This window comes from Cupressus sempervirens, chromosome 9 (genome assembly GCF_028749045.1).
Source record: "Cupressus sempervirens isolate cs-2001-9-10 chromosome 9, ASM2874904v1, whole genome shotgun sequence".
Taxonomy (NCBI): Eukaryota; Viridiplantae; Streptophyta; class Pinopsida; order Cupressales; family Cupressaceae; genus Cupressus; species Cupressus sempervirens.
The window spans coordinates 131,028,223-131,048,962 of record NC_143126.1 but is presented as its reverse complement, the minus strand read 5'-3'; the positions used below and the strand labels follow the sequence as shown (position 1 = coordinate 131,048,962).

The 20,740-nt window shown below is 39.0% G+C and overlaps 2 protein-coding genes across 5 annotated transcripts in view; one reads left to right on the top strand and one right to left on the bottom strand.

Annotated features, from left to right (window-relative positions):
* The window catches only part of LOC149537873 (alpha/beta-Hydrolases superfamily protein), a 189,266-nt gene extending 171,802 nt beyond the window's left edge, over window positions 1-17,464 (top strand). Inside the window, exons 10-13 of one of the 2 annotated variants that reach the window (XR_016355926.1) lie at window positions 15,178-15,321; window positions 15,431-15,480; window positions 16,414-16,523; window positions 16,726-17,464. Coding sequence is in view for 1 of the 2 variants with exons in the window: in XM_089799267.1 (XP_089655393.1) it covers window positions 15,178-15,321; window positions 15,431-15,473 (187 nt within the window). In the remaining variant the exon portion in view is untranslated. Of the gene's footprint in view, window positions 1-15,177; window positions 15,322-15,430; window positions 15,481-16,413 lie in introns of both variants that reach the window. The other variant, XM_089799267.1, reaches the window with a different exon arrangement.
* The window catches only part of LOC149537872 (uncharacterized), a 144,064-nt gene that overhangs the window by 97,417 nt on the left and 25,907 nt on the right, over window positions 1-20,740 (bottom strand). The gene's annotated exons all lie outside the window — the stretch shown is intronic.

Genomic DNA, 20,740 nt, shown 5'->3' with positions numbered 1-20,740 from the left:
ACTTCACCGATATTTTCTACAATATACAAACTCCCAATCTTGTCTCTTTTTGCAACTAACATGTAATGTCCCAGGCTATCAATGGAGTGATTAGCAGATTTCCAACAAGAAAATAGCTGCGAATATGCCCTTGAATGAAGTCTATACGGTTCAGGAAGCTATTTGGAGTAGTCCTACGGTGGTTGAGGATGAGCTGTAGTGGCTGTACTGATCAGTCTGGGGGGGAGTACGGTAGAGAAGTGAGGGGGTAGCCGTACTTGGTATGGCCGTATGGTGGGCTGAAGCAGTCCGTACGGTATGGGGAATGTGGTGTACAGTGACTGGGATCAAGGAGGTCCGTACGGTGACTAGCCATACATCAGGACAAATGGCTATATGGTTGGATTTCTTATTGGGCCATACACTATGTTTAGGGGTGTCGTACGTGGGGCAAACTCCAAGCTGTACGTTGATCTAGGATAGTTGGGAGGGAAGTCATATGGAATGATAGCTAGGAAAGCCGTACAACAGGCCGTATGGTGAATGGAAGGAGGAATCAATGAAGGTACGTGGTGAAGTGGAAGATGTGGGAAAGTGTGGAAGCCATACTAGCAAAGAGAGAGCCGTACCAAATGCTTGGATACCACACGTTACAAATATGAATGCATAATTTGTTCATACACAACACAAGAAGATCTAATGGGATTAGAGACTTGAATATGAAAATTTCCTTCAATATTTGCCGAAAGATACACAGACAAAATAGGGTGAGGGTTGAATCCCATCGAAACTGCATGAGCCAAATAGGGAAGATCTTTTACTTCCGAAATGGCAAACAATTCCAGAACTCCAACAGGAATTCGCAGTACAGAAAAATATAATCCAAAGCATACCTAAAACTTCCTACAAGTCGTGCTTAAATACCCGTTGGGAAACCATTCCGAGGGTGTACAAAGATAGCCAACAGCGACACAAACCTCGAACACAAAAATAAAAATGGGATCGAGATAAATTAAATCAATCAGCCTGTTACAAAGTTTAATTTATTTTATAATGGGAACATTAGAGTCCTCCCATCCCAAAGTTTGCTTCTCCTCAAGCAAATGCAGTGCCGGATGCTGGAGAATGTACTTGCCTTCCCACGTTGCGTCATCCAACGGTAGGTGTCGCCAGCATACCAAGTATTCCTTCACAGTGCGGTTCCGTAAGGTCTTTTCACATACTTCGGGGATCTCAGCAAATTCCAAAACGAGCTTTCCTTCTTCGTTGAGTGGCGGAAGGTCGGTAGCAACTATGACGTTTTACCCTATGGCTTTCTTCAGACAGGAAACATGGAAGATGTTATGAATGCGGCTTCCCTCCAGGAGTTCCAATTCATATGCTACCTCACCAATGCGGCGAACCACGTGATAGGGGCCATAAAATCGTGCCTTCAATTTTTCCTTTCCTGTTCCCTTTAATGAAGATTGTCGGTATAGTTGGAGCCAGAGATAGACCAGATCCCCCACTTCGAAAGTCCTCTCTATTCGATGCTTGTCGGCATACATTTTCTGTTGATTTTGTGCACGCTGTAGGTTTTCTTTCAAGTCCCTTAGTATGTCCTGTACTTTCTGAAGCCAGTCCGTCGCCCTTGGTGCATGACTGCCCACCTGTTATGAAGTCCATTGATATACTTTCCCACTTATATTCAAGAATTGGCAAAGGTTGTAGCAGCCCAGTAGGAAGAGTGTGTTCGGACTTGTTCTGTTAGCAGACGGTACATTCTCTAACATACTACAACACATCCCCTTTAAGTCCTTTCCATGAAAACCTCTCCTGAAGACTTTTGTAAGTTTTGAGAAAGCCTGGGTGTCCAGCCAAAGGCGAGTCGTGCATTTCCTTAAAGATCTTCTGCTTCAATTTGGATTCTGGTATCAGGCATATCCAGTCTTTATAGTAGATGATGTCATCCACCACTCTGTACCGATCATCGTGGGTGTGGCCATCCATTATTTCATAGGCAAATGTATTTTTGGAATATTTCACTAACAGATGTGCCTTATAGTCAACGAAAATCTAGTCTAGTGAGCAGATGGTGGGTTTCCGAGACAAGGCATCTGCAACCACATTGTTTTTCCCTTTCCAATATTCAATATCAAAATCAAAAGCTTGACCTTTTCTTACCCATTTTTGTTGTCGTTCGTTCAAGTCCCGTTGCTCTAGAAAATATCTCAGGCTGTTGTGATCTATACGGACAACAAACTTGGCACCTACCAAATACTGCTAGAACTTGGTTAGAGCATGTATGATGGCCAACATTTCTTTGTCATAGATGGAATATAGGCGTTTTGTTGGCCTAAGCTTCCTGCTCTCATAAGCGATGTGATGTCTATCTTGCATCATTATCACTCCAATGCCTTCCCCGAACGTGTTGCACTCCAAAATGAACGGTCGAGTGAAGTCGGGTAGTGCCAGCACGAGACAAGTGCTCATGGCCTCTTTCAGCTTATCAAAGGTGAGTTGTGCCTTTTCGTTCGACTGGAATGACCCCTTCTTCGTCAGATCTGTTAAAGGTGCGCTGAGCTGGGAGAATCCTTTAATGAACCTCCTGTAGTAACTGCACAGTCCGAAGAATCCTTGCAAATCTGTGAGTGATTTTGGGGGAGGCCAGTGGAGGATGCCTGAATCTTCTCTTGATGCACTTGAACTCCGTATTTACTGACGACATGCCCCAAGTACAATATTTCTGTCATACCAAATTCACATTTGGACTGGTTGGCGAACAAGGACTGTTCTTCCATGATACTTAGAACTTCATTCAGATGCTTCAGGTGCTCCTCCCATGACCTGCTATAAATAAGATCATCAAAGAATACCAATAAATACTTACGCAATTGTTTATTGAAGATGCGGTTCATGCACAATTGAAATGTAATAGGTGCATTGGTCAATTCGAACAGCATGACCAAAAAACTCATAATGTTCGTAGTGACAATGGAAAGCCATTTTCTCCACATCTTCCCTCATGCTGATGGTATTCGAAACGAAGATCTATTTTTGAAAAATAGACTGCGCCATGCAATTCATCCAGCAGCTCATCTATCCTTGGAATTGGATATTTGTTCTTTATTGTTTTTTTTTTCATCGCGCAGTAATCCACACATGTGCATCGTCTCGTCCTTTTTGACCAAGACCACAGATGACGCAAATAGGCTAGAACTGAGATGGATCCATCCTTTCTCTAGCAATTTGTGAATCGTCCTTCCGATCTCATCTTTGAATTTCTTGGGATGGTGGTACGGTGTGGTTATGACTAGCTTTGTCCCTGATTCCAACTCGATAGTGTATTCAAACCCTCAATGAGGTGGTATGCCAGGAGGAATATCCATGAAAACCTTTTCATGTCTACTTAAAATATCTTGGAGCTCATTATCCTGTGGCAGTGTTCTTTGCCCTTTTATAGGTTTCATCGAGATAAAACAATGTGCAACCCACACAACATCATCGTGCCAAAAGATTGCTTCCATCCGATGTGCAGAAACTTCCTTTGGACCTTCATTTGCCATTCCTCGGAGGACAACCTTCCCGTCAACCACAAAAGTGAAGCCCATCTGTTTGAAACTCTGAGTGTATTCATCAAGGGTCTCCATCCACTGTATGCTAAGAATAACTTCCATGTCAGCCAGGTCCACTATGAATAAGTCCTCAGTCACCATGTGATTCGCCATTGTGATGCTAAGTTGAGGAACAAGGTGTGTGCAAGGCAGGAAAGTCCCTCCGGTTACCTTGACCTGAAAGCTTGAGTGCACCTCTGTAGGGAGACTTCTCTGTCTTACCAAGGATGAGTTGATGAAATTTAGAGTAGCACCACTATCCAACATCACCGTAACCCTTTGTCCTTGAAGGGTACCTCGTACATGAAAAACTGTTCACCTCGGGCTGCCAACCAAAGCAATGGCTCCTCCGCGTTGTACCAAAGCGGCAATTCTCTCCGTACAGTTCAGACTGATGTTGGTATCATGGTGGGGTTGGTTATCTTCGGTCGACATTTCTTCTTGTTCGTCCTCATCATCAGACACGACCTCAATGTAATGGATCTTCCTCTTTCCGAGGCATCGGTGACTTGGCTCCCAAGGTTCCTTGCAGTTGAAACACAATTTCTTCCTTCAGAGTTCTTGTCCAGTAGCTTCATCCAACGACGGCTTCTTGGGCAGAGGTTTGTCCTTCGAAAACGTCGGCGATTTAGGATGTGAGTAACTTCGAGAGGATGAGGACGATGCCATACTTCGTGCTTTACTGATTGCTTTTGACAGGGTAGCTGGATTGAATCCCTTCACGCAACCTTTCAGAGGTTCAGTCTGTTTGTCCATGAAGAGCACTACCCGCCTTCTTTTGGAAATGTCCGTGACCAAAACAAGGAGTTTATGAAATTTTGCAATAAACAGATCTAACAATCCAGTTTGTCTTAGTTGCGCCGAATCTTTGAAATTGAGCTCCGAATCTTTACCATCAAATCATTCTATCAATCTCTCTATGAATTTCGCATAAGTCTTTATTTGATCATGCCCTAATGTGATGGTGTCATGGTGCCACCGTTCGTGCGCAACTCCCTTCAAGTGTAATGCGGCAAATTTGATTGCTTCTTCTGGCATAGGATTCAGCTGGAAGTAGGTATCGGCTTTCATAACCCACGCTTGCGCTGATATGGAACTCGATCCGTCGAATGGAGATAGAGTTACTTTACTCAACTTTCTCCTGAGATCATCGTTAAAGTATCCTCTATTTCTGCCTCCCTAATATCTCATTCTAAAATCTGCGTAATCTTTGTAGGATATATCTTCTTCAAAGTTTGCATTCTTCCAGTATTCTCTCATCTCTTCGAAAGTTGGTTGTCTCCCTTCGTGTTGTGCCTCCATCCGTGGTGGAAAAGTCGGCATGGAAGGTCGGGAGCGTGCTGGCTGAGGGATTGATTTCCCTGACACCGAGTCCGCACTGTGACCATTTTGTTCTCCAGATATTTTGTTCTCTGCCAATTTCTTGAGAGTTTCTTCCATAAGTCGCTGCATTTCAATGATTTTTGCTTGATTCTTGGCAAGTTCCCTCAAAAGAGCCACAAGTTTGACAGCGGTCGATTCTCATTCGTTAGCCATTTGATCAACGGAATGTGTCCTTTTCCGGCTATAAACTCTCATTCACTGTCCATAGGCTGGTAGGATCGAAGTGCTCTGATACCACTATATTGTCCCAGGCTATCAATGGAGTGGTTAGCAGATTTCCAACAAGAAAATAGTTGCGAATATGCCCTTGAATGAAGTCCATACGGTTCAGGAAGCTATCTGGAGTAGCCGTACGGTGGTTGAGGATGAGCTGTAGTGGTCTTACAAATCAGTTTGGAGGGGAGTACGGTAGAGAAGTGAGGGGGTAGCCGTACTTGGTATGACCGTATGGTGGGCTGAAGCAATCCGCACGGTGAGTATGGGGGATGTGGTGTTGGTGACTGGGATCAAGGACACCCGTACGGTGACTGGTTGTATGCTGGGACAAATGGCCGTAAGATTGGATTTCTTATTGGGTAGTACACTGTTTAGGGGTGTCGTACGTAGGGCAAACTCCAAGCTGTACGCTGATCTAGGATAGTTGGGAGGGAAGTCATATGGAATGATAGCCAAGAAAGCCGTACAGTAGGCCGTATGGTGAATGGAAGGAGGAATCAATGAAGGTACGGGGTGAAGTGGAAGATGTGGGAAAGTGTGGAAGCTGTACTAGCAGAGACAGTCGTACCAAATGCTTGGATACCACATGTTACAAATATGAATGCATAATTCGTTCATACACAACACAAGAAGATCCGATGGGATTAAAGACTTGAATATGAAAATTTCTTTCAATATTTGTCGAAAGATACACAGACAGAATAGGGTGAGGGTTGAATCCCATCGAAATTGCACGAGCCAAATAGGGAAGATCTTTCACTTCCGAAATGGCGAACAATTCCAAAACTCCAACAGGAATTCACAGTACAAAAAAATATAATCCAAAGCATACCTAAGACTTCCTACAAGCCGTGCTTAAATACCCGTCAGGAAACCATTTCAAGGGTGTACAAAGATAGCCAACGATGACACAAACTTTGAACACAAAAATAAAAATAGGACCGAGATAAATTAAATCAATCAGCCCATTTCAAAGTTTAATTTATTTTAAAACAAGAACATTACAACATGGATCTTTTTGTGACTTTCCATGAATCGGTTAGAGAAGTGACAAAACCTTGTGCATATATCTGACTTACGGAATTCAAATTTCTCTTTAGTTTTGGAACATGACGCACATCTTTTAATAGCCATTTAACACCTTTCAAAAATAATAAAATATCTCCTTTGCCTAATATTTCATATGCTTTATTATTAGCCAAGTATACTTCACCTAACTTACCTTCTTGATAATTCAAGAAGTATTCCGTACATGAAGTGGCATGAAATGATGCGTCGGAATCCAAAACCCATGAGGCTGAAGTAGTCTCTGTTGTAAATAGAATCAACACACTATCATCTTTGTCATAGATGGTGTTGGCTTGACTTTCCCACACTCATTCTTGTGCTCTTTTATAATCTCTACAATCCTTTTTCATGTGACCACTTTTGCCACAAAACCAGCAGTCTCCTTTCCTTTCCCTTGACTTCGAGTGCCTAGCTGATTTTGATCTTCTATGATGATTGTTCTTTCCTCTATTTTGGCTTCTTCCTCTATTTTCGGTGCTGAGTGTCGTCAAGGCTTCACTGGATGAGGATTTCTTATTGCTTCTCCGCATATCCTCACTAAGTAGAGTTGCCATTACTTCATCATAGGCCAACTTGCTCTTTGAGGAGTTAGAAGTACTAACTGCTGTAACAACGAGATCCCAGTTGTCAGGTAATGAACACAACAAGATGATAGCTTTAGATTCATCACCTTGTGTCATGCCAATCAAGGTTGCTTGACATAATAAAGTGTTCAAATCATTTATGTGATTTGGTATCACAGTCTCATCCTTCATTTTCAGCTTGTAGAGCTTCTTCATAATGAATATTTTATTTGCAGCTGAGGCCGTTTTGTACATACTTTGAAGTTTATCCCAAACTTCCTTTGTCGAAGATTCGTTGTGAACATTGAATAAAACATTTTGTGATAAAGAAAGAAATATTGTTGCCTTTGCTTTATCATCAGTTTTAACCTAGTCTTCATCCTTCATTGCAGCCGGTTTCTTTGCTTTTCCATCAATTGCTACCACCAAGTCTTGCTTGACTAGCAATTAACGCATCTGAACTTTCCACGAATTGAAATTTTGTCTTGAGAATTTCTATACTCGCAAATCTTCCATGATTCCAGATTTTCAAACACCAAAATTGATTCCAGCGTCTACGCCAAGCTCTGATACCAATTGTGAAGTTCGTTGAAAGTGCACACTGGAAAGAACAAAAAAGAAAAGAGAAATAGAAAACACAAACACACAATTTTATCGTGGTTCACCACAAATTGTGGCTATGTCCACACTGCAAGGAAGATCTCTATTAATGTAAATGTCTGAACTTTACATCACAGCTGTAGCTTCAGCTCTTCGAATATAATATAAAATAATGAACCTCCAATACATATTTATAGAGTCTCAAAGGAAGTGAAGAGACAAACAATTAGAGGGAAACAATAATAAATTGTGCATAATAAAAGAAAGACTGTTGGGCTTCACATATACACCCAACAAGAAAGACATTGAACCACTTTTCAGAATAATACAAAACATTCTGGAAGTATGAAAGCAGTTCCTGTTAGCTCAAAACAGAGAAGTCAAAACTGTAGAGAATACCTACACAAATGATCAAACCAAGAAAAGATGACTGCAATCTAGCAAGTGAATATACTCTGAGAAACCAGTGATTTCCAAGATCATAAATGTACCTAAATGTGTGTGGCAGATGCTTGGGATACAATTAATGTGGCTAAATACAGTGCCACACATAAGCATGACAAGGCTTTTGTTGATCAATATAATGCAACTAGTATTAGTATCAAGATAATGTATTTGATGTTGAGAAATGTGACATCAAAGTCTAGATATGTACAATGAAAGTTGATAAAGTGAAGATTAACACGCCCGAATCATCTGTATTCCATTATTATACAAGAAAAGGACATAACTAAACAGAATCCAGAAATTTGACTCGACTCACAATTACATGTTTTGAAGCACATCCACTGATGCATAAAACAATACAACCAAAATATTCCTTGGAAGAGGGCGCTACCAAATCGATCTGCAACCCATGAGCGAATTTGCTCTGCTATCTGGATCTTATCGTGATTGCACAGGAAGTGTTTGACAGAGGTACCGTTCTTTAGTTTTGGTTTTTCTAATCTGCGCCTGCGTTTGGAGATCCTCCTTTTGGGTGATCGCTAGGGCATCGAGCTGCTGTTTCACCTTTCCAGCAGTAAGCCCACAACACAGTAGACACAAACCCTCGAAGATATCTTGGTGCTTCACACGCATTCCAGATCAATTTGCAACCCGTGGGAGAATTTGTTCTACTACTGGATCTTATTATGATTGCACAAAAACTGTTTGAGAGAATGTCGAACCTTTATCTGTATTGATTTTGGGTAGATTTAAACACAGAATGGCAGACTTTGGTTTGTCCACTTTGAACTCCCAACTCAACCCAATCACTGTCCAGCAACTACTTGAATACATGAAGAAAATAGAGAGTGACAATGTAGCCCTAAAGGACATTGTTGTTGATGCATCTTCGCTCTTTCTTAAGCTTTGTGATAGGGTGGTCAAGTTAGAGGCCGACAACATCATATTGAGAGATCAGATTGGGAACCTGACGGCAGAACCCACAAATCTCAAACCGTCAACTAAATCGAATATCAAACATTTCGCAGATACCTTCATCTCCGAAACAGCAATGCTGAAATCCAATATTGAGGCAGTTATAGAACAACTTGTTGGATTGGATAAAATCAAGGATCAACATAACGAAATGGTTGTGGAAATGGAATAGAAGGTGAAATCATGGGCTTCAATTTGCATCAATACTGATACTACTACTTCGAGACTGAGCAAAGACAAGATTGTTTAAGGTAAGATTGATGACGAGAGAGTGCGGCGAGCACGTGAGCTCAACTTGTGCGTTCAGGGTCTTTCACCCACTTTTGACCTTGTTGCTGCTAGGCGTGCCTTTCTCTTTGAGCAACTTGGCATCTCGGACATCACCTTGGATAGATGTTGGTTTGGTACGGGGGACATCCTTTTTATCAGATTCTTCTCTTTTTCGAATAGCAACCCGTGGGAGAATTTGCTCTACTACTGGATCTTATTATGATTGCACAAAAACTATTTGAGAGAATGTCGAACCTTTATCTGTATTGATTTTGGGTAGATTTAAACACAGAATGGCAGACTTTGGTTTGTCCACTTTGAACTCCCAACTCAACCCAATCACTGTCCAACAACTACTTGAATACATGAAGAAAATAGAGAGTGACAATGTAGCCCTAAAGGACATTGTTGTTGATGCATCTTCGCTCTTTCTTAAGCTTTGTGATAGGGTGGTCAAGTTAGAAGCCGACAACATCATATTGAGAGATTAGATTGGGAACCTGACGGCAGAACCCACAAATCTCAAACCGTCAACTGAATCGAATATCAAACATTTCGCAGATACCTTCATCTCCGAAACAGCAATGCTGAAATCCAATATTGAGGCAGTTATAGAACAACTTGTTGGATTGGATAAAATCAAGGATCAACATAACGAAATGGTTGTGGAAATGGAATAGAAGGTGAAATCATGGGCTTCAATTTGCATCAATACTGATACTACTACTCTGAGACTGAGCACAGACAAGATTGTTCAAGGTAAGATTGATGACGAGAGAGTGCGGCGAGCACGTGAGCTCAACTTGTGCGTTCAAGGTCTTTCACCCACTTTTGACCTTGTTGCTGCTAGGCGTGCCTTTCTCTTTGAGCAACTTGGCATCTCGGACATCACCTTGGATAGATGTTGGTTTGGTACGGGGGATATCCTTTTTATCAGATTCTTCTCTTTTTCCGATAGCAACCCGTGGGAGAATTTGCTCTACTACTGGATCTTATTATGATTGCACAAAAACTGTTTGAGAGAATGTCGAACCTTTATCTGTATTGATTTTGGGTAGATTTAAACACAGAATGGCAGACTTTGGTTTGTCCACTTTGAACTCCCAACTCAACCCAATCACTGTCCAACAACTACTTGAATACATGAAGAAAATAGAGAGTGACAATGTAGCCCTAAAGGACATTGTTGTTGATGCATCTTCGCTCTTTCTTAAGCTTTGTGATAGGGTGGTCAAGTTAGAAGCCGACAACATCATATTGAGAGATCAGATTGGGAACCTGACAGTAGAACCCACAAATCTCAAACCGTCAACTGAATCGAATATCAAACATTTCGCAGATACCTTCATCTCCGAAACAGCAATGCTGAAATCCAATATTGAGGCAGTTATAGAACAACTTGTTGGATTGGATAAAATCAAGGATCAACATAACGAAATGGTTGTGGAAATGGAATAGAAGGTGAAATCATGGGCTTCAATTTGCATCAATACTGATACTACTACTCCGAGACTGAGCACAAACAAGATTGTTCAAGGTAAGATTGATGACGAGAGAGTGCGGCGAGCACGTGAGCTCAACTTGTGCGTTCAGGGTCTTTCACCCACTTTTGACCTTGTTGCTGCTAGGCGTGCCTTTCTCTTTGAGCAACTTGGCATCTCGGACATCACCTTGGATAGATGTTGGTTTGGTACGGGGGACATCCTTTTTATCAGATTCTTCTCTTTTTCGGATAGGCTTCGTGCCCTTAGAGCGAAGAGAAAGTTGTTCTCTCTCCCCTAAAAAATTTATCTAGACGAAGATCTTATTAAGGCACAAGTTGCAGAACTTAAACAGGCTCGGGGTATTGTGGCAGAGGCTAGACGTGCTGGAAAATGGGCTATTATTCAGAATCTTAAGGCAGTGGTCCGTGATTCTCCTCCTGCTGGTTGGGTAGAGAGGACAACCTCCAAATCGGCGTGACGGTTCTGACAGCAGTCTGACAAGAATAGATCTTCTTCTCTTCTTGTCAATTGCTGGAATAGTAATGGCTCTTTATGGTCATTACCTGGTCTTTTTCAGGATGTGGTGGGGTCTTCAGATATTTTGGCCGTTACTGAGACTCACGAGAGCCCTATGCATCCTCTTCCAGGTTATCATGGTTATTAGTGGTTGTTAGTGTGTAGGGATGAAGTTCGGACGTCTGGTGGGGTCGGTGGGTCTGGGGGTGTTGCTTGTTTGGTTCGAGATGATATTTTCAGGGTTATGTCGGTTGTTCACTCTGATGCCTTTGCCAGATTTATGTGGATCCGGATTGGTCGGCGGAAATATAGATAGAGAGATATTTTTATTGCTATTTGTTATTTTCCTTCGACCTCTTCTCCCTATGCTATTCATGACCCGGAGGATGGCAATCCCTATTTTGACCTTCAGAAGAGTATTTCGCAGTTCGAGGCTTTAGGAGATATTGTTATTCTTGGTGATTTCAATGCTCGTACCAAGGATCGTCAAATCCCTTTACATGATCGTGGCTCTGATTCGAACTACATTTCTGAGTTAGATTTGACTACTATGGGCCTACAGCGCACTTTGGAGGATGTTCTTGGGTCGTTCTCTGTTTATGGTCGCCACCTCCTCCAGCTTTGTGAGTCTTCTGGGTTGTTGATCGTGAATGGTTTATCCTTCCTAGATCGGACTTCTTTACCTGCTGGCCGCACTATGGTGGTGCGAGTGTTGTTGACTATGTCATTTCCTCTCCTTTCTTTCATTTCTTCCATTTGCAGTTTCAACATTTCGCGTCTTCCGCTAGCCGATCATGCTCTTCTTAGCATTTCTATTTACATTTCACCCCATCCTTCCCCACCCTTGCTCTGCCTGACTAGTACCGTCTCCCTTCCTACTTGCTTCCATTACCCTGAGAGTGATGGTGAGCTCTTTACTTATCACCTTAGGTGTCTTTTGTCACCCGCTAGTTTTGATGACTCGCTGGCTGCCTTAGACATGTTTGATTCACTTGCCTCTGCCATATGGGATTCTGCTCTCCTTTCGATTCCCCATCGTTCTCCTCTCTCTCTCATAGCTAACCGTCGGAATACCTGTCCTATGAATAAATGGTTTGATGCTGACTGCAAAGCTTTCCATCGCTCTGTTCGTGTCGCCTTTGAGGCTCAGTCTCCTGCCTTTACCCATCTGCGTGTTTCTTATCTGCATTTTCTTTGTCATAAGAAACGTTCCTTTGCCTCTTTTCAGTGCAGAACCCTTTGCTCCACGCTTATCCAGAATCCCCAGATCGTCTGGCACACCCTTTTCCCTCGTTGCTCCCCCCCATCCTCCACTCTCGACTATCGTTCTCTAACCTCCCATATCACGATGCTTAATGACATTCCTGGGCAGCCTCCTCTCAACTTCACTCCACCTCCCCACTGCCATTTGTTCACCTATTCTAGCATTATGGAGGACATCAGATCTTTGAGATGCAGCAGAGCAGCTGATGAAGAGGGTTTTCAAGCAGAACTTTTCAAACTTGGTGCTTCAGTTCTTGGATCTTACCTTCCTACACACTTTAATAGAGTGGTTTGCACTAGGTTTCCTGATTCCTGGTCTAGACATGTTGTTTACCCTATTCACAAGTCTGGGCCTGTTTCTGATCCAGGAAATTACAGCACTATTATGATTGGTCATACTTTTGCCAAACTTTATGCCACTGCTCTGAACACCATGTTATCCAATGAGCTTGATAGACAGGGATGTAGGGTGAGAGGTTAGGCTGGCTTTCGGGCAAACTACCAGACTATGGATCATGTTTTTACACTGCGGGCTATCATTGAGGAGGCTAGACACCGCTCTTAGAAGGTCTATTGTTGTTTGGTGGACTTCCATAAGGCTTTTGATTCTGTTCCTAGGTTGGCTTTATTTCAACGGCTTCAGGAGATTGGAATTTCAGATATGTTACAAACTGCTATTTTGAGACTTTATGAGAAGGTTACTGGTAGGCTCAAAACTCCGGAGGGCTTTTCTGATCCGATTCAAAGCACCATTGGCATGAAGTAGGGTTGTCCTCTTTCCCCTACACTGTTTGGCTTGTATATTGATGAGTTGGAGGATTTCCTTATGAAATCCTCTCAACCAAGAGATGGGTGTTATTTACATCAGGTTCTGATCTCCATTCTCCTCTTTGTTGATGATGTCGTTCTCTTGGCCTCTTCTCCCGATAGCTTACAGAGACTCCTTGATAGTCTTGCTTCTTTCTGTACTCAGCGACAGCTTGTGGTCAATTTATCTAAGACACAGGTTATGGTCTTTAACTATTTAAAGACCTCTCATCTCGATTTCTTCTTCCAGGGGAAGGAGGTTGAGATTTCTCCCTCTTACATGTATCTTGGTGTGAAGTTCTCAGGACCACGTTTCAGTTTGAGACCTGCTATTCAGTCTAGAGTCAGTAAGGGTATGGGCTCTCTGGCTTTGTTGGAGAGACAATGCTTCAAGCATCATTTTCAGGATATTTCGTCCAAGTTGTCCCTTTTTGACTCCTTGGTTTGTTTAACAGTCCTCTATGGTTCTATGGTTTGGGGACCTTCTCTTATTACTTTTGATTGGGCTTCTATTGAGCGGGTCCAGACACTGTTGTTGCGTTGTATCATTAGGTGTCACAGATTCACCCCTCACAACATTGTTTTAGCGGAGTTTGGTGCTCATCCTCTCAAACTTGCCATTATTTTTTACTTGATTTGGTTTCTTCATCAGCTTCATGGTTTTATGGAGACAAGTGCTGACTGACATAGATACTCTTTTTTGGCATATTGTTCTTCGGTGGAGATTATGAGATCTGACACTTCTGCTAGATCAAGATGCTGGTACGCTCAGGCCACCTATTTGTTGGGTTTGATCGGGATTGAGATTGATCGTCTTCCTCCCTATCAGTTTTCACTGAATGTCTCGGTTCATCTTCTTCCCTCTCGTCAGGAGTTGAATGAGCATGTCAGACAAGATATCTATAGGCAGTATATTACCACTACTTGGTGTCATCCCCTGGGTGGTTTGCGACCTAAGATGGCCTTCTATGCTAAGCATTTTCTTGTTATTCAAGATGGTATTGTTGTTCGCCCTGCCTATCTTTACCAGCGTTGGAATCATGCATTACGGTGCTCTTTGGGCTCTTTTAGGGTTGGTTCTCATCGTCTCAGGGCTCGAGCTGATCGATTATGCCAATTATGCACTCTAATGGAGGTTGAGATCGAGACTCACTTCATATTTCATTGTCCTCATTACTATGAGATCAGAGGGAGATTCTATTTCCTTTTCAGAAACTGTTCTTCTCTCTCGATGTTCTTCAATTATATTGATCAACGGTGTTTAGCACTTTATCTTCAAGAGGCCACCCATCTTCGAGAGAATACCTTGCAGTCCTTTCATCAAAGACGGACTTCTGATTAGCTCATTACCACCTTTTTCTCTCCCTTGTCTCCTCGCGGGGTTTGAAAATGCCTTCCACTACTTCACATTCCAGATCTGCCAAACATTGTACCAGTCTCTACAGGTAGCATCAGTCCTATAGGGGTTCTTCATGGCATCCGAAGACTACGGATTGTCCATGGATGTACCTCTCTATTACGGATTTCTTTGTGACAATGAAGGACCCTTAGTCCTTTCCTTGTCTTTCTTTCTTCTTGTTGCTTTGTTCCTTTTCAGTCACCGTTTGGTGCCTTTGCTTGGCTGGCTCTTCTATTTGTATGCTCAGTCCCATAAACCGTTTTGGTTTTTCGTGGACATTAATAATTTTATCTTATCTCTTTTCATTCTGAGTGGAGTGGAATTGGTATGGTAATACTCTACAAAAAAAAATTGGTTTGGAGTTCTAGTGCTGGAATTTATGTGCTCCTGATTTAATCTTTTGTTCTTATTAATATGGGAAATTATGATTCTAATGTGAAAGCTACAGTAGAATTCATCCCTTCAATTCTTTTGTGAAGGCTTCAATTGTTTGCGTCATGATGTGTGATAAAGATAACTTTTTGTTCAGTACAGTAGTTATGCAAATGTGGAAACTCATTTTTCATTATAAACCACATGTTTATTGATGGGCAAACTACTTCCATGGCTTATAGGTGGGATATTCCAATACTAGTGGCATGGGGTATGGCAGATAAGTATTTAGCTCCATTAGAGGCTGAGACATTTCAACAAAATAATGTAAGCATTGTTACAGTTAATTTCTTAGAAGGAGCTGGTCATTTGCCACAAGAGGATTGGTAAGTATATCTTGAAATCAGATATTATCTGTACAATTTGATATATTCAATTCTGATTGCAAGATTATTCTCTCTAATGTTGTGAATGTTTTTGCATAAAAAATATCAGGCCGGAAAAAGTTGTAGAATCTGTAAAGCGTTTCTTGAAGTGAATCTGAGGTTAGTAGCCATTACCATTGCAACAGAATCTCAAAATCTGGAATCTTTTGTATCATTCCATTTTTTATTGGAAAACATAATATGCCATGACATTTGTGTTTCTAAATTGCAAGATCTCATGCTAATTGATCTGCCCAAGAGTTTTTATTTTTGCTAAGCATTTGCTAAAAGATATACGTAGAATGCAGTGGTATCAACCATATAGATTGTCACATTATAGTAAGCATTTAATGCTCGTGGCTATTTGAAACGTCAAAAGACTCATGAGGATTTTTCTCTAATCTTTGTGTAGATAGTTTGTTTCACTATTAATATCAAGTTTCATCAAGCATATTAAGTTTTTAAATTTTATTTTAGCTCATTTTACCTTCAACACTAATTAAGTTATTTAAAAGAAACTAATTTCATATTGTCGATTTCATGCTCGAGTTGTCATTCCTTGACATATGGTGGAATGAATTCTTTATAACATTACAAGTGAAGTTGGAATTCTCATTTTCCTTTACTGACTGTAATTATTACTCAATTTAAATGAATGATTATTGTTCTTCCGTATAATGATGTAAAATGCTTGATAATTTGGTTTAAATGATAATTGTGAACTGGGAAATGATCAATTTGCAATCAGGTATAAAACCTTTCAGCCAAAGTCTGCATTGATGAAAGGGATTCAGATTGTTGCAGTTGAAGCTGCTGAACATAATACTCATTAATATTATTATTATACACAAAAATAAAGGCTGTTCACTAAAGTCTCTTTTAGAAGAACTAGTAAATAGAGAAAGTGTGACAGTTTCATTGTGATATGCAAGAAGTCAATTCTCGATGTCTCTAACTTTTCCCGATACATGTAATAATAGATTTGTTATATATGTATGCAACTAGATATTTATTCATCCAAAGAGACTGAAAATTTGGGGGCTTCATTTTCAGAGATACCATCTTCCTTCAAAGATAGTGGGTTCATCGAGCTTAACCAAAATTCAGATCATGACTACATCGAGTCGAGAAGGAAGTATCAACATGAGTGCATTTTCACTCAGGTATTGCAAAATGATACAAAGCTTGTATTGAATAGTTTCGAGAGTTCACGGTGCTTATTTATCCTATAAATTCAAAGCTTATCATCTATATAAAATGGTGGAGAGACTCTGAGTCATCAATAATGTACCATGAAATTATGTATATAGAGTTTTGCCCTAGTTTAAAAAAAGGAAGCTTTCACGATGTTATTTTGTTGATCAGATGAATCAGTGTGGAGAGCCATTGAGAGATCATTAGGAGAAAGGGTTTACACCTATATAAATCCTTGAATGGAGAATGCTTTTGGAGAAATTTGAGGGTACTTCAAGGAATCAGAGAGAATATAAGAATGCTAGGACTGTAATGCAAGTTTTGTATAATGATCTAATAGATTGGATCTATCAACCTTCGGACTAGTTGATATTATTAGAAAAATAGCTATGTTAAATCGCTAACAACAGACAACTTGATTACAAGAAACACCATCACTTGCATTCTGTTAGTTCATATTCATTGTGTCATTTTTTTTATATTGTTAAATTTGCATGTTGAACAGAGTTGACATTGTCAAATAGGCATATTAAATATGTCAAGTTAGGAATTCGTTGTTTGTCAAAGTTGCTTGAGATTATGTTCAAGCTAGCAATAAGAGGGAAAGTGATATAGAGTATCCTTAAACCACAAGACAATCCAAGTCCAAAACCTTCTGTATCAATCACTCCCCTTGAGAAAGAAGATCCCCGTTGCAAAAATTTAAAGAGATGTAAAGTGTTTCAACAAGAGCTCTGCTGCACCATCTCCATTACTGAAAATTTAAGCATCTTGACAATTGGTAAGATATGCAATTCTTTATTCTCTGTGCATTTGACGTGTACTTTGCTTATGTAACTTCTTGGATTATATATTTTAAGAAGATGCACAGACATCCTATTTTATATGATGAAGGAAAGTTTTTCTGGTATTTCTTTTTTAACTTTTGGGGTCTTGGAAATCTTGAAGTGATACTAGTTTGATAGTATATGCTTCGCTCAAATTTGAATCTATTTTTATGTTGCCCATGAATTTGTTTTTGGTATCTTAGAACAGTATTAGATGTTATGCTACTTATTGTAATTTGGTCCTTATTGGTATATAATAGAAGCAATTTTAATGTTAGTCTGAAATGTGAATTTTTTTTCTTTAAAATTATTTTTTAAGTAATATGAATGTAATTTGTATGCATTTATTAAGAATGATTAGATTAAAAGATTAAGCAAGCTTATAAACAAGAATGTGTTTATAGAATTATGAGAACATGCGAGAAAAAAAAAAGTTATATTGGATCTAATGCAAGGTAAATAGCTCTATTATATGGTAAATTAAGAAAATCTTATAGAAACATTAACAAAATAAGATCAAATCTTTTGATAAAAATATAATTTTATACATGTATGAGCAATAATACTATAAGATTTCAAAGTACTAAATTCAAAATTTTAAAAATTTGTTCCAAATATTGAGAAGATTGTTGTAAACACGTGACAAAAAAAATGTTGTAAACATGTTTGTAAATAGGAAAGGAAATAACAATAAACATGGGCCAAGTTTTATAAGAGTTAAAATGAGACAGAAAACTAAACCCAATCTATAATTAATGAACGCACCTTAAAAAATCTTAAAGAGACCTTAGTTTAAAACAAGTGAGATTTACACAATAAATTTGGCATGTGTAAATGCATTTGCTCTATAAAATCATAAGCATTGAGCATTTGGAGAAATCTAGAATATGGAATAGAATATTGTATAATTTGAAATCTTTCTAATCTTCAAAGGGGATTAATAATATTTTATTAGTTCATTTTTGATAGGCACATTGAAAGACACTAGCTCAATATTAGATAAAATTTTGCATCTAAGCTATGCATTATCAGTTCTAGTATTGGGATCCATAGATACATGAACATATATGTGCATTTTCAAGTAATGATTGCATGTGTGCGACACTTCTTGGTCTAGTAGTTTTCTCATGCAATATGATATTTTATTTTTTATTTTTTGATCGGTAAAAGGTCGAAGTCAATCATTTTTATTAATAATTAATAAGGTTTTTACATTGTTCCTTGGCTTAAATGGGCACTGGTAGGAAAGAATAGAGTCAAGAAACCTCCAATCTAGCCTAGAGATTTGTGTCCACTATAGATACATAGAATAATACAAGGGCATTTCTCTATTTATAATGCAATTGTGAAAATTGTTCCTTGTTTTACACAATATTTACTTCTTGATCTATCCCTCTATTGGCAACCCTTGTATTTTCCCTTCAATTAGTGTTCTATTTGTTGCTTTGCCTTCTTGTTTGAATTCCAGTTTTATTTAGCATGCAAACAATTACATCATGACTAAGATCGTTGTTATTATTAATTGACAAAATTGAATATAAATTATCTATCTTAACATGTCATCTAGATTGACATATTGGTAAAAGGAATGTTAGTCTACTCACAACATTTAATTTACTTCAGCAAGGAAAATTAATGAAAATTTCTATATAGTGACTGATTTGTATGCTAGATTTTGATGTTGCGATTTAATTAGCACTATAACAGCAAGTCCATTTACAACAAATACAGATCATAAAACACTGTAGTTTAGACATCTAGCTAAAGTGCTAGGATTATCTCAATCCTTAGCGTAGCTATCTTATACTATCATACCATGAGCTGGAGAATTAAGAATTAATCCTCAAGCGTAAGATTAACTTTTTGGGGTTATGAGTTTCATATTAGGTGACCTAGTTATTCCTTGGGAGAATTTCCTTTCCATCTGCTCATTTTTATGCTAATGTATCCACTTCTTTGTTTCCTTCTCGATATATATGTTTAATATTAATATCTTCAAATTTATCGATTATCTTTAATGTGTTTTCAAGTGTGCAATTTAGTATCCAATTAGGAGTATTTCTTTTCCTTAATGCACTGAGAATGATTTGTGAATCCTCTTCTATGACTAACTTGTTAATATTTAGACCTTCGATCAAGGCCTCTAATTCTACTAGATTATTAGAAAGTACCCCTAAGGGCTTGGCTCACTTAATGATCTAGGAGCCTTTTTCATAATGGATAATGCATCCTAATCCAATTCCAATAGGTCTTGGATTGCCTCTTGAAGCCCTATAAAATTTAAGTTTTAACCATCTTACTGGAGGGGGTTCCCATGCCATTTACAATCCACCCTAGCTTGTTTGCTTGCTTTTGAGTAGATTATATCCAGGTTAATTAGTTTGAACCAGTTTTTGCACATTTTTGCATTCCACTTAGAGAAAAAACTTTCTTCCTTTTGAGAGTTTCAAAGATTTTAGAGAAAAAACTTTCTTCCTTTTGAGAGTTTCAAAGATTATTATTTTCCATCTCTATTATGCATGCTTCCACTTTACTAAGGAACAAAGTTGAGTCCATACTTTTGTTAGCAAATATTTTTCTATTTCTCTCTTTCCATTTTTCTTATAGGAGTATGGGTGGGGCTATTTTCCATAAATTATTGTAGACTCTAGAGTTCCAATGTTTGGGTCAACTTATTAGAAAATTCCTTAATTTGTTAGGAAAAGTTGATGACCAGTTCAAAGTGTTGTGGAAAAAATTTGTGTTTTTGTCCCTTTCTATTAACCACATTTCTTGTGATTTATGTTTCTAGTATATTTCTTCTGTAGCTGAATATTTTCTTGTTTTGCAAGGAGTTTTGTTTCTCTTAAATATTTGTCATTATCCATTCCATTCTTTTTAACTTCTTCGTTAATATTTTCTAGCTCCTCTTCATTAACTAGTTTTTCTTTAAATATGTTATTGAAATGCTCTTTATTCCATGTTATTATTTTTTCCTTTTAACATTTTTAATTTTGATACAAAACAATACATTTTTTACCCTTTGAATTTACCCTCAGATCACCACCATTTTGTCCTTTTAAGAAAGTTATCATCTAAGAACCATATTTTCTCACATTTGAAAAAATTCCTCAATGGTTTGTGTTCGTCTATTTCTAATTTAACCAAAAAGTGGTCTGAACCTGCATTTGGAAGAATGATAGAATTGAAGAGTAATTGAATGTGCTAAGATCTCCTTTATAAATGAATCTATCTAGTCATTCTGCTATATGGCATAACCTCATTTTTCTGTTGTTCCATGTGAATATCTTGTTACTAGTACAAATATCTATAAGATTTATTTTTTAAAACCATTCTTTAAAATCAATCATCACCTTAGT